The sequence below is a fragment of the Stylophora pistillata genome, unplaced genomic scaffold, assembly GCF_964205215.1.
Source record: "Stylophora pistillata unplaced genomic scaffold, jaStyPist1.2 SCAFFOLD_1022, whole genome shotgun sequence".
NCBI classification, from domain to species: Eukaryota; Metazoa; Cnidaria; class Anthozoa; order Scleractinia; family Pocilloporidae; genus Stylophora; species Stylophora pistillata.
This window is the reverse complement of record NW_028290887.1, coordinates 1-26,252: the sequence shown is the minus strand read 5'-3', so window position 1 is coordinate 26,252 and position 26,252 is coordinate 1. Positions and strand designations below refer to the sequence as shown.

The 26,252-nt window shown below is 52.2% G+C and overlaps 1 protein-coding gene and 1 long non-coding RNA gene across 2 annotated transcripts; one reads left to right on the top strand and one right to left on the bottom strand.

Annotated features, from left to right (window-relative positions):
* Positions 1–17,102: 17,102 nt before the first annotated feature.
* Positions 17,103–20,690, bottom strand: LOC148715679 (uncharacterized). Its single transcript, XM_088746626.1, has 4 exons — positions 20,573–20,690; positions 19,804–20,018; positions 17,604–17,898; positions 17,103–17,240 (listed from the first exon to the last, which is right to left on the bottom strand). Exons 1-4 carry the CDS (start codon positions 20,636–20,638, stop codon positions 17,103–17,105), a joined length of 714 nt encoding a protein of 237 aa, XP_088602752.1. The 5' UTR covers positions 20,639–20,690.
* A 1,192-nt stretch (positions 20,691–21,882) lies between these two features.
* LOC148715678 (uncharacterized) lies at positions 21,883–25,584 on the top strand. Its single transcript, XR_015995901.1, has 2 exons — positions 21,883–22,249; positions 23,152–25,584. It is a non-coding gene; the product is annotated as an uncharacterized LOC148715678 (long non-coding RNA).
* The last annotated feature ends 668 nt before the right edge of the window (positions 25,585–26,252 follow it).

Below are 26,252 nucleotides of genomic sequence, written 5' to 3'. Positions count from 1 at the left end.
CGCCTCCAAATTGAAATCCCAGGTGCACTAGACCCAGGGGAACCTCGGCATTAGACGCGCAACTCCGGGATGTCACGGGCGACGGAGTGGCATGCGTGAGAGAGGGAGGCTCTGCAAGAGGAAGGCGGTGAGTCTTGTACTCACGCCTGCTACTTCCACGAAACACATCACCACGCGGCCAAAACGGATTGCCGGGTGCACTAGATAGTCCCAGGGGAGTTGGAGAGTAGGCGCGCACCTCCTGCCAAATCACGGGAGCCGTGGTGGCACGCCTGCCAGTGAGAAACTGTGCACTGTGAGGCACATGTGCTAAAGAAGGCGGTGAGTCTTCTACTCACGCCTGCCACTTCCACGAAACGCATGACAACGCTTCCAAAATGAAATCCCAGGTGCACTAGACCCAGGGGAACCTCGGCAATAGATGCGCAACTCCGGGATATGACGGGCGACGGAGTGGCATGCGTGAGAGTGGGAGGCTGTGCACTACGAGGCACATGTGCTAAAGAAGGCGGTGAGCCTTGTACTCACGCCTGCCACTTCCACGAAATGCATGACAACGCCTCCAAAATGAAATCCCAGGTGCACTAGACCCAGGGGAACCTCGGCAATAGACGCGCAACTCCGGGATATCACGGGCGACGGAGTGGCATGCGTGAGAGTGGGAGGCTGTGCAAGAGGAAGGGGTGAGCCTTGTACTCACGCCTGCCACTTCCACGAAACACATCACCACGCGGCTAAAATGGATTCCCGCGTGCACTAGATAGTCCCAGGGGAGGTGGAGAGTAGGCGCGCACCTCCTGCAAGTCACGGCAGCCCTGGTGGCACGCCTCCGAGTGAGAGGCTGTGCACTATGGGGCACATGTGCTAGAGAAGGCGGTGAGCCTTGTACTCACGCCTGCCACTTCCACGAAACGCATGACAACGCCTCCAAAATGAAATCCCAGGTGCACTAGACCCAGGGGAACCTCGGCAATAGACGTGCAACTCCGGCATATCACGAGCGACGGAGTGGCATGCGTGAGAGTGGGAGGCTGTGCAAGAGGAAGGGGTGAGCCTTGTACTCACGCCTGCCACTTCCACGAAACACATCACCACGCGGCTAAAATGGATTCCCGCGTGCACTAGATAGTCCCAGGGGAGTTGGAGAGTAGGCGCGCACCTCCTGCCAAATCACGGCAGCCGTGGTGGCACGCCTCCGAGTGAGAGGCTGTGCACTACGAGGCACATGTGCTAAAGAAGGCGGTGAGCCTTGTACTCACGCCTGCCACTTCCACGAAATGCATGACAACGCCTCCAAAATGAAATCCCAGGTGCACTAGACCCAGGGGAACCTCGGCAATAGACGCGCAACTCCGGGATATCACGGGCGACGGAGTGGCATGCGTGAGAGTGGAAGGCTGTGCAAGAGGAAGGGGTGAGCCTTGTACTCACGCCTGCCACTTCCACGAAACACATCACCACGCGGCTAAAATGGATTCCCGCGTGCACTAGATAGTCCCAGGGGAGGTGGAGAGTAGGCGCGCACCTCCTGCAAGTCACGGCAGCCCTGGTGGCACGCCTCCGAGTGAGAGGCTGTGCACTATGGGGCACATGTGCTAAAGAAGGCGGTGAGCCTTGTACTCACGCCTGCCACTTCCACGAAACGCATGACAACGCCTCCAAAATGAAATCCCAGGTGCACTAGACCCAGGGGAACCTCGGCAATAGACGCGCAACTCCGGCATATCACGAGCGACGGAGTGGCATGCGTGAGAGTGGGAGGCTGTGCAAGAGGAAGGGGTGAGCCTTGTACTCACGCCTGCCACTTCCACGAAACACATCACCACGCGGCTAAAATGGATTCCCGCGTCCACTAGATAGTCCCACGGGGGGTGGAGAGTAGGCGCGCACCTCCTGCAAGTCACGGCAGCCGTGGTGGCACGCCTCCGAGTGAGAGGCTGTGCACTATGAGGCACATATGCTAAAGAAGGCGGTGAGCCTTGTACTCACGCCTCACACTTCCACGAAACGCATGACAACGCCTCCAAAATGAAATCCCAGGTGCACTACACCCAGGGGAGCCTCGGCAATAGACGCGCAACTCCGGGATATGACGGGCGACGGAGTGGCATGCGTGAGAGTGGGAGGCTGTGCAAGAGGAAGGGGTGAGCCTTGTACTCACGCCTGCCACTTCCACGAAACACATCACCACGCGGCTAAAATTGATTCCCGCGTGCACTAGATAGTCCCAGGGGAGTTGGAGAGTAGGCGCGCACCTCCTGCCAAGTCACGACAGCCGTGGTGGCACGCCTCCGAGTGAGAGGCTGTGCACTATGAGGCACATGTGCTAAAGAAGGCGGTGAGCCTTGTACTCACGCCTGCCACTTCCACGAAACACATCACCACGCGGCTAAAATGGATTCCCGCGTGCACTAGATACTCCCAGGGGAGTTGGGGGGTAGGCGCGCACCTCCTGCAAGTCACGGCAGCCCTGGTGCCACGCCTCCGAGTGAGAGACTGTGCACTATGAGGCACATGTGCTAAAGAAGGCGGTGAGCCTTGTACTCACGCCTGCCACTTCCACGAAACGCATGACAACGCCTCCAAAATGAAATCCCAGGTGCACTAGACCCAGGGGAACCTCGGCAATAGATGCGCAACTCCGGGATATGACGGGCGACGGAGTGGCATGCGTGAGAGTGGGAGGCTGTGCAAGAGGTAGGGGTGAGCCTTGTACTCACGCCTGCCACTTCCACGAAACACATCACCACGCGGCTAAAATGGATTCCCGCGTGCACTAGATAGTCCCAGGGGAGTTGGAGAGTAGGCGCGCACCTCCTGCCAAATCACGGCAGCCGTGGTGGCACGCCTGCGAGTGAGAGGCTGTGCACTACGAGGCACATGTGCTAAAGAAGGCGGTGAGCCTTGTACTCACGCCTGCCACTTCCACGAAATGCATGACAACGCCTCCAAAATGAAATCCCAGGTGCACTAGACCCAGGGGAACCTCGGCAATAGACGCGCAACTCCGGGATATCACGGGCGACGGAGTGGCATGCGTGAGAGTGGGAGGCTGTGCAAGAGGAAGGGGTGAGCCTTGTACTCACGCCTGCCACTTCCACGAAACACATCACCACGCGGCTAAAATGGATTCCCGCGTGCACTAGATAGTCCCAGGGGAGTTGGAGAGTAGGCGCGCACCTCCTGCCAAGTCACGGCAGCCGTGGTGGCACGCCTCCGAGTGAGAGGCTGTGCACTATGGGGCACATGTGCTAAAGAAGGCGGTGAGCCTTGTACTCACGCCTGCCACTTCCACGAAACGCATGACAACGCCTCCAAAATGAAATCCCAGGTGCACTAGACCCAGGGGAACCTCGCCAATAGACGCGCAACTCCGGCATATCACGAGCGACGGAGTGGCATGCGTGAGAGTGGGAGGCTGTGCAAGAGGAAGGGGTGAGCCTTGTACTCACGCCTGCCACTTCCACGAAACACATCACCACGCGGCTAAAATGGATTCCCGCGTCCACTAGATAGTCCCACGGGAGGTGGAGAGTAGGCGCGTACCTCCTGCAAGTCACGGCAGCCGTGGTGGCACGCATCCGAGGTAGAGGCTGTGCACTATGAGGCACATGTGCTAAAGAAGGCGGTGAGCCTTGTACTCACGTCTGCCACTTCCACGAAACGCATGAAAACGCCTCCAAAATGAAATCCCAGGTGCACTAGACCCAGGGGAGCCTCGGCAATAGACGCGCAACTCCGGGATATGACGGGCGACGGAGTGGCATGCGTGAGAGTGGAAGGCTGTGCAAGAGGAAGGGGTGAGCCTTGTACTCACGCCTGCCACTTCCACGAAACACATCACCACGCGGCTAAAATGGATTCCCGCGTCCACTAGATAGTCCCACGGGGGGTGGAGAGTAGGCGCGCACCTCCTGCAAGTAACGGCAGCCGTGGTGGCACGCCTCCCAGTGAGAGGCTGTGCACTATGAGGCACATATGCTAAAGAAGGCGGTGAGCCTTGTACTCACGCCTCACACTTCCACGAAACGCATGACAACGCCTCCAAAATGAAATCCCAGGTGCACTACACCCAGGGGAGCCTCGGCAATAGACGCGCAACTCCGGGATATGACGGGCGACGGAGTGGCATGCGTGAGAGTGGGAGGCTGTGCAAGAGGAAGGGGTGAGCCTTGTACTCACGCCTGCCACTTCCACGAAACACATCACCACGCGGCTAAAATTGATTCCCGCGTGCACTAGATAGTCCCAGGGGAGTTGGAGAGTAGGCGCGCACCTCCTGCCAAGTCACGACAGCCGTGGTGGCACGCCTCCGAGTGAGAGGCTGTGCACTATGAGGCACATGTGCTAAAGAAGGCGGTGAGCCTTGTACTCACGCCTGCCACTTCCACGAAACACATCACCACGCGGCTAAAATGGATTCCCGCGTGCACTAGATACTCCCAGGGGAGTTGGGGGGTAGGCGCGCACCTCCTGCAAGTCACGGCAGCCCTGGTGGCACGCCTCCGAGTGAGAGGCTGTGCACTATGAGGCACATGTGCTAAAGAAGGCGGTGAGCCTTGTACTCACGTCTGCCACTTCCACGAAACGCATGACAACGCCTCCAAAATGAAATCCCAGGTGCACTAGACCCAGGGGAACCTCGGCAATAGATGCGCAACTCCGGGATATGACGGGCGACGGAGTGGCATGCGTGAGAGTGGAAGGCTGTGCAAGAGGAAGGGGTGAGCCTTGTACTCACGCCTGCCACTTCCACGAAATGCATGACAACGCTTCCAAAATGAAATCCCAGGTGCACTAGACCCAGGGGAACCTCGGCAATAGACGTGCAACTCCGGGATATCGGGCGATGGAGTGGCATGCGTGAGAGTGGGAGGCTGTGCAAGAGGAAGGGGTGAGCCTTGTACTCACGCCTGCCACTTCCACGAAACACATCACCACGCGGCTAAAATGGATTCCCGCGTGCACTAGATAGTCCCAGGGGAGTTGGAGAGTAGGCGCGCACCTCCTGCCAAGTCACGGCAGCCGTGGTGGCACGCCTCCGAGTGAGAGGCTGTGCACTATGAGGCACATGTGCTAAAGAAGGCGGTGAGCCTTGTACTCACGCCTGCCACTTCCACGAAACACATCACCCCGCGGCTAAAATGGATTCCCGCGTGCACTAGATACTCCCAAGGGAGTTGGGGGGTAGGCGCGCACCTCCTGCAAGTCACGGCAGCCCTGGTGGCACGCCTCCGAGTGAGAGGCTGTGCACTATGAGGCACATGTGCTAAAGAAGGCGGTGAGCCTTGTAGTCACGCCTGCCACTTCCACGAAATGCATGACAACGCCTCCAAAATGAAATCCCAGGTGCACTAGACCCAGGGGAACCTCGGCATTAGACGCGCAACTCCGGGATATCACGGGCGACGGAGTGGCATGCGTGACAGTGGGAGGCTCTGCAAGAGGAAGGCGGTGAGTCTTGTACTCACGCCTGCTACTTCCACGAAACACATCACCACGCGGCCAAAACGGATTGCCGGGTGCACTAGATAGTCCCAGGGGAGCTGGAGAGTAGGCGCGCACCTCCTGCCAAATCACGGGAGCCGTGGTGGCACGCCTGCCAGTGAGAGGCTGTGCACTGTGAGGCACATGTGCTAAAGAAGGCGGTGAGTCTTCTACTCACGCCTGCCACTTCCACGAAACACATCACCACGCGGCTAAAATGGATTCCCGCGTGCACTAGATACTCCCAGGGGAGTTGGGGGGTAGGCGCGCACCTCCTGCAAGTCACGGCAGCCCTGGTGGCACGCCTCCGAGTGAGAGGCTGTGCACTATGAGGCACATGTGCTAAAGAAGGCGGTGAGCCTTGTACTCACGCCTGCCACTTCCACGAAACGCATGACAACGCCTCCAAAATGAAATCCCAGGTGCACTAGACCCAGGGGAACCTCGGCAATAGATGCGCAACTCCGGGATATGACGAACGACGGAGTGGCATGCGTGAGAGTGGGAGGCTGTGCAAGAGGAAGGGGTGAGCCTTGTACTCACTTCTGCCACTTCCACGAAACACATCACCACGCGGCTAAAATCGATTCCCGCGTGCACTAGATAGTCCCAGCGGAGTTGGAGAGTAGGCGCGCACCTCCTGCCAAATCACGGCAGCCGTGGTGGCACGCCTCCGAGTGAGAGGCTGTGCAATACGAGGCACATGTGCTAAAGAAGGCGGTGAGCCTTGTACTCACGCCTGCCACTTCCACGAAATGCATGACAACGCCTCCAAAATGAAATCCCAGGTGTACTAGACCCAGGGGAACCTCGGCAATAGACGCGCAACTCCGGGATATCACGGGCGACGGAGTGGCATGCGTGAGAGTGGGAGGCTGTGCAAGAGGAAGGGGTGAGCCTGGTACTCACGCCTGCCACTTCCACGAAACACATCACCACGCGGCTAAAATGGATTCCCGCGTGCACTAGATAGTCCCAGGGGAGTTGGAGAGTAGGCGCGCACCTCCTGCCAAGTCACGGCAGCCGTGGTGGCACGCCTCCGAGTGAGAGGCTGTGCACTATTAGGCACATGTGCTTAAGAAGGCGGTAAGCCCTCTACTCACGCCTGCCACTTCCACGAAACACATCACCCCGCGGCTAAAATGGATTCCCGCGTGCACTAGATACTCCCAAGGGAGTTGGGGGGTAGGCGCGCACCTCCTGCAAGTCACGGCAGCCCTGGTGGCACGCCTCCGAGTGAGAGGCTGTGCACTATTAGGCACATGTGCTAAAGAAGGCGGTGAGCCTTGTACTCACGCCTGCCACTTCCACGAAATGCATGACAACGCCTCCAAAATGAAATCCCAGGTGCACTAGACCCAGGGGAACCTCGGCAATAGACGCGCAACTCCGGGATATCACGGGCGACGGAGTGGCACACGTGAGAGTAGGAGGCTATGCAAGAGGAAGGGGTGAGCCTTGTACTCACGCCTGCCACTTCCACGAAACACATCACCACGCGGCTAAAATGGATTCCCGCGTGCACTAGATAGTCCAAGGGGAGTTGGAGAGTAGGCGCGCACCTCCCGCCAAGTCACGGCAGCCGTGGTGGCACGCCTCCGAGTGAGAGGCTGTGCACTATGAGGCACATGTGCTGAAGAAGGCGGTGAGCCTTGTACTCACGCCTGCCACTTCCACGAAACACATCACCCCGCGGCTAAAATGGATTCCCGCGTGCACTAGATACTCCCAAGGGAGTTGGGGGGTAGGCGCGCACCTCCTGCAAGTCACGGCAGCCCTGGTGGCACGCCTCCGAGTGAGAGGCTCTGCACTATGAGGCACATGTGCTAAAGAAGGCGGTGAGCCTTGTACTCACGCCTGCCACTTCCACGAAACACATCACCCCGCGGCTAAAATGGATTCCCGCGTGCACTAGATACTCCCAAGGGAGTTGGGGGGTAGGCGCGCACCTCCTGCAAGTCACGGCAGCCCTGGTGGCACGCCTCCGAGTGAGAGGCTGTGCACTATGAGGCACATGTGCTAAAGAAGGCGGTGAGCCTTGTACTCACGCCTGCCACTTCCACGAAACGCATGACAACGCCTCCAAAATGAAATCCCAGGTGCACTAGACCCAGGGGAACCTCGGCAATAGATGCGCAACTCCGGGATATGACGGGCGACGGAGTGGCATGCGTGAGAGTGGGAGGCTGTGCAAGAGGAAGGGGTGAGCCTTGTACTCACGCCTGCCACTTCCACGAAACACATCACCACGCGGCTAAAATGGATTCCCGCGTGCACTAGATAGTCCCAGGGGAGTTGGAGAGTAGGCGCGCACCTCCTGCCAAATCACGGCAGCCGTAGTGGCACGCCTCCGAGTGAGAGGCTGTGCACTATGAGGCACATGTGCTAAAGAAGGCGGTGAGCCTTGTACTCACGCCTGCCACTTCCACGAAACACATCACCCCGCGGCTAAAATGGATTCCCGCGTGCACTAGATACTCCCAAGGGAGTTGGGGGGTAGGCGCGCACCTCCTGCAAGTCACGGCAAGCCTGGTGGCACGCCTCCGAGTGAGAGGCTGTGCACTATGACGCACATGTGCTAAAGAAGGCGGTGAGTCTTGTACTCACGCCTGCTACTTCCACGAAACACATCACCACGCGGCCAAAACGGATTGCCGGGTGCACTAGATAGTCCCAGGGGAGTTGGAGAGTAGGCGCGCACCTCCTGCCAAATCACGGGAGCCGTGGTGGCACGCCTGCCAGTGAGAGGCTGTGCACTGTGAGGCACATGTGCTAAAGAAGGCGGTGAGTCTTCTACTCACGCCTGCCACTTCCACGAAACACATCACCACGCGGCTAAAATGGATTCCGGCGTGCACTAGATACTCCCAGGGGAGTTGGGGGGTAGGAGCGCACCTCCTGCAAGTCACGGCAGCCCTGGTGGCACGCCTCCGAGTGAGAGGCTGTGCACTATGAGGCACATGTGCTAAAGAAGGCGGTGAGCCTTGTACTCACGCCTGCCACTTCCACGAAACGCATGACAACGCCTCCAAAATGAAATCCCAGGTGCACTAGACCCAGGGGAACCTCGGCAATAGATGGGCAACTCCGGGATATGACGGGCGACGGAGTGGCATGCGTGAGAGTGGGAGGCTGTGCAAGAGGTAGGGGTGAGCCTTGTACTCACGCCTGCCACTTCCACGAAACACATCACCACGCGGCTAAAATGGATTCCCGCGTGCACTAGATAGTCCCAGGGGAGTTGGAGAGTAGGCGCGCACCTCCTGCCAAATCACGGCAGCCGTGGTGGCACGCCTCCGAGTGAGAGGCTGTGCACTACGAGGCACATGTGCTAAAGAAGGCGGTGAGCCTTGTACTCGCACCTCCGGCAAGTCACGGCAGCCCTGGTGGCACGCCTCCGAGTGAGAGGCTCTCCACTATGAGGCACATGTGCTAAAGAAGGCGGTGAGCCTTGTACTCACGCCTGCCACTTCCACGAAACGCATGACAACGCCTCCAAAATGAAATCCCAGGTGCACTAGACCCAGGGGAGCCTCGGCAATAGACGCGCAAGTCCGGGATATGACGGGCGACGAAGTGGCATGCGTGAGAGTAGGAGGCTGTGCAAGAGGAAGGGGTGAGCCTTGTACTCACGCCTGCCACTTCCACGAAACACATCACCACGCGGCTAAAATGGATTCCCGCGTGCACTAGACAGTCCCAGGGGAGTTGGAGAGTAGGCGCGCACCTCCTGCCAAATCACGGCAGCCGTGGTGGCACGCCTCCGAGTGAGAGGCTGTGCACTATGAGGCACATGTGCTAAAGAAGGCGGTGAGCCTTGTACTCACGCCTGCCACTTCCACGAAACACATCACCCCGCGGCTAAAATGGATTCCCGCGTGCACTAGATACCCCCAAGGGAGTTGGGGGGTTGGCGCGCACCTCCTGCAAGTCACGGCAGCCCTGGTGGCACGCCTCCGAGTGAGAGGCTCTACACTATGAGGCACATGTGCTAAAGAAGGCGGTGAGCCTTGTAGTCACGCCTGCCACTTCCACGAAATGCATGACAACGCCTCCAAAATGAAATCCCAGGTGCACTAGACCCAGGGGAACCTCGGCATTAGACGCGCAACTCCGGGATATCACGGGCGACGGAGTGGCATGCGTGAGAGTGGGAGGCTCTGCAAGAGGAAGGCGGTGAGTCTTGTACTCACGCCTGCTACTTCCACGAAACACATCACCACGCGGCCAAAACGGATTGCCGGGTGCACTAGATAGTCCCAGGGGAGTTGGAGAGTAGGCGCGCACCTCCTGCCAAATCACGGGAGCCGTAGTGGCACGCCTGCCAGTGAGAGGCTGTGCACTGTGAGGCACATGTGCTAAAGAAGGCGGTGAGTCTTCTACTCACGCCTGCCACTTCCACGAAGCACATCACCACGCGGCTAAAATGGATTCCCGCGTGCACTAGATACTCCCAGGGGAGTTGGGGGGTAGGCGCACACCTCCTGCAAGTCACGGCAGCCCTGGTGGCACGCCTCCGAGTGAGAGGCTGTGCACTATGGGGCACATGTGCTAAAGAAAGCGGTGAGCCTTGTACTCACGCCTGCCACTTCCACGAAACGCATGACAACGCCTCCAAAATGAAATCCCAGGTGCACTAGACCCAGGGGAACCTCGGCAATAGACGCGCAACTCCGGTATATCACGGGCGACGGAGTGGCATGCGTGAGAGTGGGAGGCTGTGCAAGAGGAAGGAGTGAGCCTTGTACTGACGCCTGCCACTTCTACGAAACACATCACCACGCGGCTAAAATGGATTCCCGCGTGCACTAGATAGTCCCAGGGGAGGTGGAGAGTAGGCGCGCACCTCCTGCATGTCACGGCAGCCCTGGTGGCACGCCTCCGAGTGAGAGGCTGTGCACTATGGGGCACATGTGCTAAAGAAGGCGGTGAGCCTTGTACTCACGCCCGCCACTTCCACGAAACGCATGACAACGCCTCCAAAATGAAATCCCAGGTGCACTAGACCCAGGGGAACCTCGGCAATAGACGCGCAACTCCGGCATATCACGAGCGACGGAGTGGCATGCGTGAGAGTGGGAGGCTGTGCAAGAGGAAGGGGTGAGCCTTGTACTCACGCCTGCCACTTCCACGAAACACATCACCACGCGGCTAAAATGGATTCCCGCGTCCACTAGATAGTCCCACGGGAGGTGGAGAGTAGGCGCGCACCTCCTGCAAGTCACGGCAGCCGTGGTGGCACGCCTCCGAGTGAGAGGCTGTGCACTATGAGGCACATGTGCTAAAGAAGGCGGAGAGCCTTGTACTCACGCCTGCCACTTCCACGAAACGCATGACAACGCCTCCAAAATGAAATCCCTGGTGCACTAGACCCAGGGGAGCCTCGGCAATAGACGCGCAACTCCGGGATATGACGGGCGACGGAGTGGCATGCGTGAGAGTGGGAGGCTGTGCAAGAGGAAGGGGTGAGCCTTGTACTCACGCCTCCCACTTCCACGAAACACATCACCACGCGGCTAAAATGGATTCCCGCGTGCACTAGATAGTCCCAGGGGAGTTGGAGAGTAGGCGCGCACCTCCTGCCAAATCACGGCAGCCGTGGTGGCACGCCTCCGAGTGAGAGGCTGTGCACTATGAGGCACATGTGCTAAAGAAGGCGGTGAGCCTTGTACTCACGCCTGCCACTTCCACGAAACACATCACCCCGCGGCTAAAATGGATTCCCGCGTGCACTAGATACTCCCAAGGGAGTTGGGGGGTAGGCGCGCACCTCCTGCAAGTCACGGCAGCCCTGGTGGCACGCCTCCGAGTGAGAGGCTCTGCACTATGAGGCACATGTGCTAAAGAAGGCGATGAGCCTTGTAGTCACGCCTGCCACTTCCACGAAATGCATGACAACGCCTCCAAAATGACATCCCAGGTGCACTAGACCCAGGGGAACCTCGGCATTTGACGCGCAACTCCGGGATATCACGGGCGACGGAGTGGCATGCGTGAGAGTGGGAGGCTCTGCAAGAGGAAGGCGGTGAGTCTTGTACTCACGCCTGCTACTTCCACGAAACACATCACCACGCGGCCAAAACGGATTGCCGGGTGCACTAGATAGTCCCAGGGGAGTTGGAGAGTAGGCGCGCACCTCCTGCCAAATCACGGGAGCCGTAGTGGCACGCCTGCCAGTGAGAGGCTGTGCACTGTGAGGCACATGTGCTAAAGAAGGCGGTGAGTCTTCTACTCACGCCTGCCACTTCCACGAAACACATCACCACGCGGCTAAAATGGATTCCAGCGTGCACTAGATACTTCCAAGGGAGTTGGGGGGTAGGCGCGTACCTCCTGCAAGTCACGGCAGCCCTGGTGGCACGACTCCGAGTGAGAGGCTGTGCACTATGAGGCACATGTGCTAAAGAAGGAGGTGAGCCTTGTACTCACGCCTGCCACTTCCACGAAACGCATGACAACGCCTCCAAAATGAAATCCCAGGTGCACTAGACCCAGGGGAACCTCGGCAATAGATGCGCAACTCCGGGATATGACGGGCGACGGAGTGGCATGCGTGAGAGTGGGAGGCTGTGCAAGAGGAAGGGGTGAGCCTTGTACTCACGCCTGCCACTTCCACGAAACACATCACCACGCGGCTAAAATGGATTCCCGCGTGCACTAGATAGTCCCAGGGGAGTTGGAGAGTAGGCGCGCACCTCCTGCCAAATCACGGCAGCCGTAGTGGCACGCCTGCCAGTGAGAGGCTGTGCACTGTGAGGCACATGTGCTAAAGAAGGCGGTGAGTCTTCTACTCACGCCTGCCACTTCCACGAAACACATCACCACGCGGCTAAAATGGATACCCCCGTGCACTAGATACTCCCAGGGGAGTTGGGGGGTAGGCGCGCACCTCCTGCAAGTCACGGCAGCCCTGGTGGCACGCCTCCGAGTGAGAGGCTGTGCACTATGAGGCACATGTGCTAAAGAAGGCGGTGAGCCTTGTACTCACGCCTGCCAGTTCCACGAAACGCATGACAACGCCTCCAAAATGAAATCCCAGGTGCACTAGACCCAGGGGAACCTCGGCAATAGATGCGCAACTCCGGGATATGACGGGCGACGGAGTGGCATGCGTGAGAGTGGGAGGCTGTGCAAGAGGAAGAGGTGAGCCTTGTACTCACGCCTGCCACTTCCTCGAAACACATCACCACGCGGCTAAAATGGATTCCTGCGTGCACTAGATAGTCCCAGGGGAGTTGGAGAGTAGGCGCGCACCTCCTGCCAAATCACGGCAGCCGTGGTGGCACGCCTCCGAGTGCGAGGCTGTGCACTATGAGGCACATGTGCTAAAGAAGGCGGTGAGCCTTGTACTCACGCCTGCCACTTCCACGAAATGCATGACAACGCCTCCAAAATGAAATCCCAGGTGCACTAGACCCAGGGGAACCTCGGCAATAGACGCGCAACTCCGGGATATCACTGGCGACGGAGTGGCATGCGTGAGAGTGGGAGGCTGTGCAAGAGGAAGGGGTGAGCCTTGTACTCACGAATGCCACTTCCACGAAACACATCACCACGCGGCTAAAATGGATTCCCGCGTGCACTAGATAGTCCCAGGGGAGGTGGAGAGTAGGCGCGCACTTCCTGCAAGTCAAGGCAGCCCTGGTGGCACGCCTCCGAGTGAGAAGCTGTGCACTATGGGGCACATGTGCTAAAGAAGGCGGTGAGCCTTGTATTCACGCCTGCCACTTCCACGAAACGCATGACAACGCCTCCAAAATGAAATCCCAGGTGCACTAGACCCAGGGGAGCCTCGGCAATAGACGCGCAACTCCGGCATATCACGAGCGACGGAGTGGCATGCGTGAGAGTGGGAGGCTGTGCAAGAGGAAGGGGTGAGCCTTGTACTCACGCCTGCCACTTCCACGAAACACATCACCACGCGGCTAAAATGGATTCCCGCGTCCACTAGATAGTCCCACGGGAGGTGGAGAGTAGGCGCACACCTCCTGCAAGTCACGGCAGCCGTGGTGGCACGCCTCCGAGTGAGAGGCTGTGCACTATGAGGCACATGTGCTAAAGAAGGCGGTGAGCCTTGTACTCACGCCTGCCACTTCCACGAAACGCATGACAACGCCTCCAAAATGAAATCCCAGGTGCACTAGACCCAGGGGAGCCTCGGCAATAGACGCGCAACTCCGGGATATGACGGGCGACGGAGTGGCATGCGTGAGAGTGGGAGGCTGTGCAAGAGGAAGGGGTGAGCCTTGGACTCACGCCTGCCACTTCCACGAAACACATCACCACGCGGCTAAAATGGATTCCCGTGTGCACTAGATAGTCCCAGGGGAGTTGGAGAGTAGGCGCGCACCTCCTGCCAAATCACGGCAGCCGTGGTGGCACGCCTCCGAGTGAGAGGCTTTGCACTATGAGGCACATGTGCTAAAGAAGGCGGTGAGCCTTGTACTCACGCCTGCCACTTCCACGAAACACATCACCCCACGTCTAAAATGGATTCCCGCGTGCACTAGATACTCCCAAGGGAGTTGGGGGGTAGGTGCGCACCTCCTGCAAGTCACGGCAGCCCTGGTGGCACGCCTCCGAGTGAGAGGCTCTGCACTATGAGGCACATGTGCTAAAGAAGGCGGTGAGCCTTGTAGTCACGCCTGCCACTTCCACGAAATGCATGACAACGCCTCCAAAATGAAATCCCAGGTGCACTAGACCCAGGGGAACCTCGGCATTAGACGCGCAACTCCGGGATATCACGGGCGACGGAGTGGCATGCGTGAGAGTGGGAGGCTCTGCAAGAGGAAGGCGGTGAGTCTTGTACTCACGCCTGCTACTTCCACGAAACACATCACCACGCGGCCAAAACGGATTGCCGGGTGCACTAGATAGTCCCAGGGGAGTTGGAGAGTAGGCGCGCACCTCCTGCCAAATCACGGGAGCCGTAGTGGCACGCCTGCCAGTGAGAGGCTTTGCACTGTGAGGCACATGTGCTAAAGAAGGCGGTGAGTCTTCTACTCACGCCTGCCACTTCCACGAAACACATCACCACGCGGCTAAAATGGATTCCCGCGTGCACTAGATACTCCCAGGGGAGTTGGGGGGTAGGCGCGCACCTCCTGCAAGTCACGGCAGCCCTGGTGGCACGCCTCCGAGTGAGAGGCTGTGCACTATGAGGCACATGTGCTAAAGAAGGCGGTGAGCCTTGTACTCACGCCTGCCACTTCCACGAAACTCATGACAACGCCTCCAAAATGAAATCCCAGGTGCACTAGACCCAGGGGAACCTCGGCAATAGATGCGCAACTCCGGGATATGACGGGCGACGGAGTGGCATGCGTGAGAGTGGGAGGCTGTGCAAGAGGAAGGGGTGAGCCTTGTACTCACGCCTGCCACTTCCACGAAACACATCACCACGCGGCTAAAATGGATTCCCGCGTCCACTAGATAGTCCCAGGGGAGTTGGAGAGTAGGCGCGCACCTCCTGCCAAATCACGGCAGCCGTGGTGGCACGCCTCCGAGTGAGAGGCTGTGCACTACGAGGCACATGTGCTAAAGAAGGCGGTGAGCCCTGTACTCACGCCTGCCACTTCCACGAAATGCATGACAACGCCTCCAAAATGAAATCCCAGGTTCACTAGACCCAGGGGAACCTCGGCAATAGACGCGCAACTCCGGGATATCACGGGCGACGGAGTGGCATGCGTGAGAGTGGGAGGCTGTGCAAGAGGAAGGGGTGAGCCTTGTACTCACGCCTGCCACTTCCACGAAACACATCACCACGCGGCTAAAATGGATTCCCGCGTGCACTAAATAGTCCCAGGGGAGGTGGAGAGTGGGCGCGCACCTCCTGCAAGTCACGGCAGCCCTGGTGGCACGCCTCCGAGTGAGAGGCTGTGCACTATGGGGCACATGTGCTAAAGAAGGCGGTGAGCCTTGTACTCACGCCTGCCACTTCCACGAAACGCATGACAACGCCTCCAGAATGAAATCCCAGGTGCACTAGACCCAGGGGAACCTCGGCAATAGACGCGCAACTCCGGCATATCACGAGCGACGGAGTGGCATGCGTGAGAGTGGGAAGCTGCGCAAGAGGAAGGGGTGAGCCTTGTACTCACGCCTGCCACTTCCACGAAACACATCACCACGCGGCTAAAATGGATTCATGCGTCCACTAGATAGTCCCACGGGAGGTGGAGAGTAGGCGCGCACCTCCTGCAAGTCACGGCAGCCGTGGTGGCACGCCACCGAGTGAGAGGCTGTGCACTATGAGGCACATGTGCTAAAGAAGGCGGTGAGCCTTGTAGTCACGCCTGCCACTTCCACGAAATGCATGACAACGCCTCCAAAATGAAATCCCAGGTGCACTACACCCAGGGGAACCTCGGCATTAGACGCGCAACTCCGGGATATCACGGGCGACGGAGTGGCATGCGTGAGAGTGGGAGGCTCTGCAAGAGGAAGGCGGTGAGTCTTGTACTCACGCCTGCTACTTTCACGAAACACATCACCACGCGGCCAAAACGGATTGCCGGGTGCACTAGATAGTCCCAGGGGAGTTGGAGAGTAGGCGCGCACCTCCTGCCAAATCACGGGAGCCGTAGTGGCACGCCTCCGAGTGAGAGGCCATGCACTACGAGGCACATGTGCTAAAGAAGGCGGTGAGCCTTGTACTCACGCCTGCCACTTCCACGAAACGCATGACAACTCCTCCAAAATGAAATCCCAGGTGCACTAGACCCAGGGGAACCTCGGCAATAGACGCGCAACTCCGGGAAATCACGGGCGACGGAGTGGCATGCGTGAGAGTGGGAGGCTGTGCAAGAGGAAGGGGTGAGCCTTGTATTCACGCCTGCTACTTCCACGAAACACAGGACCACGCGGCCAAAACGGATTCCCGGGTGCACTAGATAGTCCCAGGGGAGTTGGAGAGTAGGCGCGCACCTCCTGCCAAATCACGGGAGCCGTAGTGGCACGCCTGCCAGTGAGAGGCTGTGCACTGTGAGGCACATGTGCTAAAGAAGGCGGTGAGTCTTGTACTTACGCCTGCCACTTCCACGAAACACATCACCACGCGGCTAAAATGGATTACCGCGTGCACTAGATAGTCCCAGGGGAGTTGGGGGGTAGGCGCGCACCTCCTGCAAGTCACGGGAGCCGTGGTGGCACGCCTCCGAGTGAGAGGCTGTGCACTGTGAGGCACATGTGCTAAAGAAGGCGGTGAGCCTTGTACTCACGCCTGCCACTTCCACGAAACGCATGACAACGGCTCCAAAATGAAATCCCAGTTGCAGTAGACCCAGGGGAACCTCGGCAAGGGACGCGCAACTCCGGGAAATCACGGGCGATGGAGTGGCATGCGTGAGAGTGGGAGGCTGTGCAAAAGGAAGGGGTGAGCCTTGTACTCACGCCTGCTACTTCCACGAAACACAGGACCACGCGGCCAAAACGGATTTCCGGGTGCAAGAGATAGTCCCAGGGGAAATGGAAAGTAGGCGCGCACCTTTTGTAAAATCACGGGAGCCGTAGTGGCACGCCTGCCAGTGAGAGGCTGTGCGGGTTAGGGTTAGGGTTAGGGTTAGGGTGGCATGCTATTTTCCAGTTGAAGGCGATGAGTTGAGGGGTTCTCATGAATATTGTCCAGTTTCGGGGGATAAGTTGAATCTACTTACCAAAAGCAAAAAGTTCCCACTTTCCTCCTTTGTAAGGCGTGGACGAAACTCCTTGATGTAATTTGCAAGAACTTTGTACAGCTCGTGGCCAGGCTAAAAAAAGAAGGACAGATCCTTTTTCAGTTGACTTCCCCTTTTTTAGAAAGCGATGGGAAAATTCTTCGCACAGTAATGAGTATGGTGTCTTTGTTCATGTGAAATCGGCAAAATCTACAATGATCCTTCATAATCGTAAGAAAATAAATAAATAACTAGCTACCCAATTCCCTTGCCGGCTGCAACTTGGCAAATGTTAACAACACATGCTGTCCATTTCTTTTTTCCCTTGAGCTGGCATAAAAACTATATTTTGGAAAGCACATTGTTTGCAAAGACTTTGCAACTGGTACAAATGTTCTTTTCATCAGCGCCACAAGAGCGTTTCGGGCTTTCTTAAAAACTGAGTCCTTATCTCACCTGCAGAGTTAGCTCATCCCGTCCACAGGAGCTTTTGGTTTTGTAATCATTAAAGTGGAGCACAATGGAATCTTCCCTCATCACCAGCAGATTTTGTTCCTTCCGCTGTCGTGCCTCCAAGCTGTCTGGCTCTGTGACAATTCGAAGAGTTCGCATCTCAAGACCCCGGGATGGTGGAATGAAAACATACAGGCTTAAAAGGACCAAGTTGCAGCTTTCCCTGGCTTTCATGTTGACCTCCCAGCTCAATTGAAAGCGTTCGCGTTGGAGTGAGACGGCAGCCACAACCTCGTCCCTAAAAGATTGAACGACGAGGCTGACTTAGAATCAACAAAGAAAGTCCACATAATTGATAGAAAAGTCAAAAATGTTTTTCGTCCTTGTACCTGTAGACACCATTCCTCTACCCCTAAGGTTCAGAGAACATCTCGAGTCAACTTTATCTCGGCTAACTAGGGTAAATAAGTCCCTCTTCATTATGGGTGATTTTCATATAAACTTATTCAATTGTGAAAGTCATCCTGAGTCCAATGATTTCTTGCTAATGCTAAACTCCTTTTCTCTTGTACCTTGCATCTCACAATCAACACGTATTACTTAAAGATCAGCAACCTTCATTGATAATATATTTGCAAATACTCATGCTATGAATGCCATCAGTGGTAATCTAGTCTCTAATCATCTTCCTCAATTCCTGATCGTACACAATCTCAGACTGAATTATTTCAATCACAATTTCATATTTTCCTTGGACTTAAAACTAGGAAGACTGGTAGAATCTCATTCAGTGACAGGACAACATCTGTCATTACTGATGGACTAAAGAATGAAGACTGTAGTGAGATATCTGATTTCACCAATGAACTTTAAGTCAAGTATACAGATAAATGCAAGGTTCTGAAAGCTGAATGCAATCTTGACACATTTTGAACATGAATCAACTAATGTAAGGACTCAAGCAAAGACTAAACAATTGGATTGAGATAAGTACACATGAACCATATTATTCTTGAACTCAAACTGTAAGACATACAATAATAGGTCAAATGTGACATACCAAATCCTCAGTAGAATAGGTCACTACCTTGAGGTTACATGTACTGGAGTTACTTTTTCTGTGACCAAGAGGTTCTGAGCTAGTAAGTGCTGGTCTGGACACTCTGAACTACTGAGTTAAACTAACTAACTGTACTTCTTTTATAAGGAATCGAGCAATAGCAGGAAATTCTCTAGAATTTTGGAAGTTAGGTGTGATCATTCTAAAGGAAATTTATGATGCAAATCCTGTGTGTATGATAATTTGGTTATCATAGGAAATAGTTTCTGAAGATGTAATTCTAAAATTCTAACAAAAAATATTGCAATGTCATGCACAATTGTTAGCCTGCTCACATGTAGACTATATAAAGTTTTAAACTATTATAAAAATGACTTTTCCAAACTCGGTGAAGAGAAATTTATCAATGACTTAATTTTCACGTCTAGATCTGGAATAACATCTCAAGTGATCGTTATAGATGCCAACACTAGATTCAATATTTTGCTATGATCAGATATCTCAACTTGTAAATTATCATGCACCGTGTCGAAAGCTCTCCAAACGCAAAATCAAGTGGTCTACCAAGCCCGGTATCACTAAATGCATTCTTGCCAAAATACAATACAGAGATAAGCTCTATTCCCAGATCTATAGGTGTCCACATTCAAATCCTAATCTGATGTATCTTCGTAAGAACTTCAGGAATAGTGTTGTCAAAGAAAAAAAATTATAGCTAGCAAATCCGATTATTTTAAAAATGACTTTTTGTGTAATAAGATGAATATGAGAAAAACATGGTCTGGAATTAGATATCAATCATCAACATTGGTAAAGTAAAAGCTGATTACATTTCCCAGTATTCTTGAAAGTGGTAAAACTGTTGACAATCCCTGTGCTAGTGCTAACATCTTTAATACTTTCTCTGTGGGAATGTAGCTAGAAAACACTGACAAAGACATTCCATGTGGGAACTGCTCTCCAACTGCTTTTCTGAAGGGCAATTTTCCTGATTCCCCTGTTACTTCAGTTCAAGTTGATTGATACATATCTCAAATGGACAATAACAAATCCATTGGTCCCTACAGTATACCAGTATCATTGCTAAAATTATTAATTTGCCAGTTTACAGGTACTGGCTCAAAAGAACAAAAGACAACTCACCAGGGTAGCCAGCGATTTAGGGCTTCGAACTCTTCTCGCGACGAAGGCCGTTCTCTGTCGCCTTGCTTTTGAAATATCGTTGCCTGTGCTCTCAACTGACGAATCATTTGTACATCCTTGAAACTGGGACCGTGTTCCTTATGCAGAAACTTCACCGCATAAAGCAGTGAGCTCACGTGGTTTGAAATTGTCGCCGAACTGCATTGCCTCTCGTCCTAGCAACAACATTTGAGTAAATCCAGGTTATTGAAGGTCACGTACAACCAAAAAACAAGTGAGAGAAATTGGCAGAGCTGAGCTGACCGGCGAAGTAGTTCCGGCAGCCATTTTGATTCAAGAGACAAGCATTATGGTCAGCGGTCTAAGGGCGTCATGTCATATTTGTCAAGGTGTCCTTTTTGTCTCAAGCAAGCACGTGCCTCGCCGCGCGAAACGTGACGGCTGCGGGGAGACCAGTAGGGCATTGGCCGAGTTAAAAATATTGCTGACGTTGAACAAGCTGCAAACTTGCAAGACAAGAACGTCTTTTGAAAGCTGGTCAAACAAAAGCAATGAAGCCTGAAAAACTCGAATGATTTATGGGGCACAACGGTTGTATCTTGCTGCACAATTTAAGCCTGAAAATATGGCACAATTTGTGATTTTTCCTTTTCTTTTACCTTTGTTGCCGTCCTATCAGATGGCTTGAGACAGTTTTGCAGTTTTTGTCGGCAAAGTTATTTCCTAAAGGCGACAAGAAACAATTGCCAAAATTCAAATCTGCACTCACCCTGAGAAAGTTGAAATATTGTTCCATGAGACTTAGGCGGAGAAAAACATCTGGTGCTAGGTCCATTCCGAGATATCTCTTCAAAAATCCAAGGTAGCCTTGAGATGAAACAGAAAAACAGAAAATCAGGTCAGGTGTGACGCACGTGTGTGTTGCTTACTTGCTTGCGAGCGAGCGAGATATTTGAATGCGAATAAGCTAGCAAGGTAATTGACTGCGAATAATAAGTGTTCATGTAGTGACTTACACATCATGCGCTCACGCGCTTTGAGGAAAGTGGACTGCGCGACGGCTGCACTTTGTCGTTCAAGGTTCACCGCTCTAGTGAAGTAATTGGAAACAGCATCCAGAAAGACGTCCACATCGGGTGGGATATCTCGCGGACTTAGGGCGTAGGTGAGTTTTTTCCGGGTAGGTGTAGGAGTCAAATGGTGCGGGCTGTCCAATTGGCCAAGGCAATCTGGTTGTGGTGATTTTTGCTGCGTTGCCTGTGCCTCGTGGCTTACAGGCGATAAATTCGAAGTCGAAGTCGAAGTCGGAGGATGTTGCGTGGTTTGATCGTGAAAGTCTAGGATCTGTGATTCGTCGTCGTCGGAAGCATAGCACAGGTCTACGAGAGAGGCCATCTTTTTTTTTCCCGCTGGTTTTTCTCTCTTAGGATGGGAGAAGAGATTGTTTTAACCCTTGAGTTGTCTTTTGCGGTGTTCAGTCGGCAGCGTTTGGAAGGAATAGAGGCCGATTAGGTGAGATCATGGACTTTTTAAAGTGGGGCTGTGTCGTCCCCTGGGGTTTGACGATTGGACAAAAAGTTGAATTTTTGAGAGCTTAATGCAGGCGCCGCGAGAGAGCTGGGGCTTCCAAAAACTGTTCCCTCAATAGTATAGACAGTGCAGCGCGCGCCTGTCACAGTCTCGTGTTTGTGAAATGCGCTGTTTAATTATGAGAGAATGATAAACTTTGAGGATGAGCTAAAAAGTTGAATTTTTGAGAGCTTAATGCAGCCGCCGCGAGAGAGCTGAGGCTTCGAAAAACTGTTCCCTCAATAGTATAGAAAGTGCAGCGCGCGCCTGTCACACTCTCGTGTTTGTGAAATGCGCTGTTTAATTATGAGAGAATGATAAACTTTGAGGATGAGCTAAAAAGTTGAATTTTTGAGAGCTTAATGCAGGCGCCGCGAGAGAGCTGAGGCTTCGAAAAACTGTTCCCTCAATAGTATAGAAAGTGTAGCGCGCGCCTGTCACACTCTCGTGTTTGTGAAATGCGCTGTTTAATTATGAGAGAATGATAAACTTTGAGGATGAGCTAAAAAGTTGAATTTTTGAGGCCTTGATGCGGCCGCCGCGAGAGGGCTGGGGCTTAGAAAAACTTCCCTCGATAGACTAGAATGAATAATGTATGGCGTGCGGCTGGGAGAATCTGGAGTTTGTGAAAGGCGGTGTTTAGTTATGAGAGAATCATAAAGTTTGATCAGAATTAATAGAGGGAACGGGAAGTGGTTATGAAAGCCGGAGAAGTTCAAAGGATAAGAACAATGGGAGCCCTCTGAGGTTGAAGGTAGAAGTCACATTCAAAACAAGATGGCGCTTGCTATGGGGAGACGATTTGGAAGTTATTTTAGACATTTTAGAAGGTGATGAAAGAGTCAATCAGCAGTTTGTAGCAGCAGTTAAGCAGCATGTAAGTTGCGATTGTGCTAATTTAGGTGTGTAATTTCTTTCTACCGACCCAAAACGTTCGCTCGGTGGTATATTCGGGGCATGGCAAGTTACTGAGTCGAGTCAGCCTTTTAAAAATGTTACAGCCCCAAAAATTGGACTTAGATATACATGTCCTACCTGCAATGACTGATCAGGGTTTTTCTGTAGAAGCTACACTGAATGTCTGGTTTCATATGAGAAGTACTTGCTGGAAACAGCTCACATGGAATTTTATTTATTTATTTATTTATTTATTTATTTATTTATAATAACTTCATTTGCCTAAATAATAAGATAATAATAATAATAATAATAATAATACAGACAGATAACAATAGAAATAACATCGAGATGCAAAAAGGCAAAAAGGGTCAAGCCAGAGAGGAACTCAATTCTCATTGACGGCAGCCCCCAGAATAAAAGCAATATGCAATAAAAATAAAACTAAAATGTAAAGGTAAAAATTATTGAAAAAACAAGTTAATTGATAAATGGATATTGGTGCAATATTATTGATATTATTTAAAAATGTGTTCTTTCAGTTTTTTTTTTAAACTTACTAGCAGAGCTAGAGCTAACTACTATGTCACTTGGCAAGTCATTCCAGATTTTTATATATTTATACCAAAAAGAGTTCTTGAGGATATTTGTTCGAGCATAAGGCGTCCAGATTTTGACATTGTTGGTAGATCTCGTCCGACTATTGGAGAAAGTTAAGTAATTACATATAAGTCTACTCTTGAAAAACCATTAATGAATTTGAATAATTGCACTAAACTAAGAAATTCACGACGCGAGTCGAGTGTTGGCCAGCCAAGATACTTCAAACGTTCACTATAGCAATATGTTGCACGAATCGTAATTTTTCTTTGTTGGTTGTAGGTCCAGCAACATGAAATGATCTGCAAAGACTGTGTGAACGACACAGCAGTCTTCACCAAGGATCCATTCAGCCTTTGAGCGTCAGCATACTTGCTGAAGTTGTGGCTTCCGCAATCAGGAAATTCAATGAAACTGAATTGTTACAAAAAGCTTGAGGGATGAACTAAGCAAGTATTCTTTTCAACAGCCAGAGGAAAGAGGTTTGGAATTCACTGGTATCAAATCAATGTATGATGGGTTTTTTAAAAGAATTGAGACCTGGTGAAGTTTTTCAGAAATATCATGCAACAGTCCCGGTGAAGTCTAGGCAGTTCTTCACTGGACTGTCAAGGAATGCTGCCCCATTATGATGGTGGACTAAAGTTGCCGACTGCCTCATTGCATACTACTGTAAGAGAAGCAAGAACTCACTCTGGTGACAATGATCCCACCAGTACAGTACCATCTGAGGGGCAAAAGGGCTGGTCATGTGCTGCACAATTTGTGTGTGTGAGAAATATGCAAGAACCGGTACCGTGGAGAGCCAGCAAGCTATGGCAATACTAAAGGCTGGCAAACTTGACTGTATCAATGATTCAAACAAAGCATGCAAAATCTGATTTCAAGTAATAGAACCGTGGTGGGCTATGGTCAATTACAGAGCCAGCTCCAAGAGTGGTTTCACTAGGAATCGAAACTGTTACGATAACTCTCAAAGCTACTAGTGATAGTGATGGATTGATCATAACTGATCAAGGATGTATTGCATGGCATGACTACTTTGTGTGTGTACGGATATGCTCACAATTCTCCTTCCCAAAGGATGTGAGTGAGAAAAACAAGATCGAAGTGAAGCACACAACAGAGGGGAAGTGTCTTTGCAAGGAAATCAGTCAGAGTTGCTAATCAAATGAACAAGGGAAGCAAAGTGAAAGTTCTCCATTTATATTTCACTTACTTTTGTGAACAACAAATAGCAAAGTTGTTTACAACATTATTAAAAGAAGCTAGTTTCTAATGTTTAGTTCCAAACAATGTGACAATGCCAAATGAAAACTTTCCCATGTGAATGTGGAACTTGGTGTCAATACGATCATAGCTTGTTTGAATGGAATTTGGAGGATTATGGAAAACTACTTATGAATGATTTCATTCTAAAAACGTGTGTTAACCATTGTGTTAATCACTGTTTGATTGTGAAAAAGTGGTCTGTCATTTCATACTGGCATTTGTGGATGGCGTGCCAAAATGTTCTTCTCAATTTCACATTAAAAAAAAAAAAAAACACTTCCTATGCTTTCTGTCCTCTTACATTTGTTGTAGGACTGCAGAAGCAAGGCTACAACCTAATTGGCATTGTGTAGTTCCAGAAAATGTCCATACTCCGCTTAAAGAGAGGGTTGAAAATTCTTGGGAATGGGGGGAATCTCAAAGGCCAAAAGCCTCAAGGAAATGTATGAACCTTCATTGCAATTTCCAGAGTGTTGGGAGGGGGTCTTAAGAAAAGTCCCTTCTGTGGGGGGGAGGTATGGATAATATTTATAGAAGTACATAGGGCAAAAAAATTCCAACCTCCCAAACGAGGTCTCTAGTTTTAGTCACACAAACTTGACTTTTTCGTCGACCCTGACAAACCTAGAATTGCCATGAAATTTCTAACGAGCAATCTGACATTCTCTTTCGCTTAAATACGGTAGCATAGCCAGGATATTTAGAAATTCCTGTAAAGACGTGCTACTACACAGCATTTTTACAGTTTGACTTTTTTTCGGCATGGCCACTTGCCATCGGTAAGCTGTTCCCAAGATTTCTTCCCATCTTTCCTTCCTTTGGTATTGCCACTCTGACATGAAATGGATCTCTCCATTCTAATGGTGTTACTATTGTAACCAAACTGATGAAGAACTGAAACCTGTAACAAAATGTTGATGATTGATATGGATGATTTAATAACATATGACTTGGAATCATTTGAGTAAGGAGATATTTAGATTTAATGTTTGAGTTTGGATTTTCTGATTTCAGTATGACTCTTTTTCATAGATTTGAATGCAATTGCGCTCTGCAATTTTCCAAAAATAATATGTCCAAATCTATTTGCGAAAAAAAAAAAATAGAAGAAGAGAAGAAAACACCTGTAGATATCAAAAACCCAACCCTTAGAGCAACAATTTAAGATACACACACACACACACACACACAGTGGTTGTTTTCGTTGTAAAACAAGATTTAATGGAGTGGCTTCAGTTTACAAGCGTCCTCCTGAAATAAAACTAGTAGTAGTAGTAGTAGAATCTTTATTTATACACGATAACAATTCAAGGTAAAAGGCTTGTGGGCTCGTGTACTTAACAAAATAGTATCTAGCCAACTTATGATTATACTGAGACACATTTCAAACTAAATAAGAAGCTATACTACAATAAAACATTCAATTTCCTCTCAAACTTAAAAGTACTTGTAATCAGTTGATCTATTCCTAGCCGTCGAACCTGATGAACTGGTAAAAAGTAAAGCTTGTGAAGTGATTGTTTCTCCTGAGATTCTTAAGGGCGAAACTACCTACATTTTTGACAAGATGGTTAACATAGCTAACATAGTACCGAACCTCTATATGCTAAAGAGTCCTAGACCGGCGATCGGTCGCGCCGGTGAGTGACGAACAGAACATGACAGCGAGAACGAGGAAGGAAGGAAGGAAGAAAAACAAACTAACTCTAACACAATTGAAAAATCTGAACGCGTGCAAAGTCCAAGTCATTCGCAGGCGCAGTCACTGCCATTTAGAATAGGACACTTTTCAGGTTTGGAGAGAGGGGGTCAGAAAGTCCTTCCAGGAAGAATCGTCGGGCAACCTCTTACGGATGGCTTCCAGAGCCAGCAGTTTGGCCTGTCGACCGCGTTGGGCGATGACCGTGTTTGCTACCCTCCGCAGCTGTTCCCAGAAGGCCGCTCGACCACTGGACAATTGAACGCAGAGCAGCTGGGGCACCAGCAGGGCTAGCTCCCCGATACGTCGGATGCACTGCAACCTATTTCTTTCCACTTCTAAAAGGGAGCACAGCAAGGCCTTTACAGACTGCTTCCTCGTAGTTTTCTGGCCGGGGGGCAATGACTTGGGG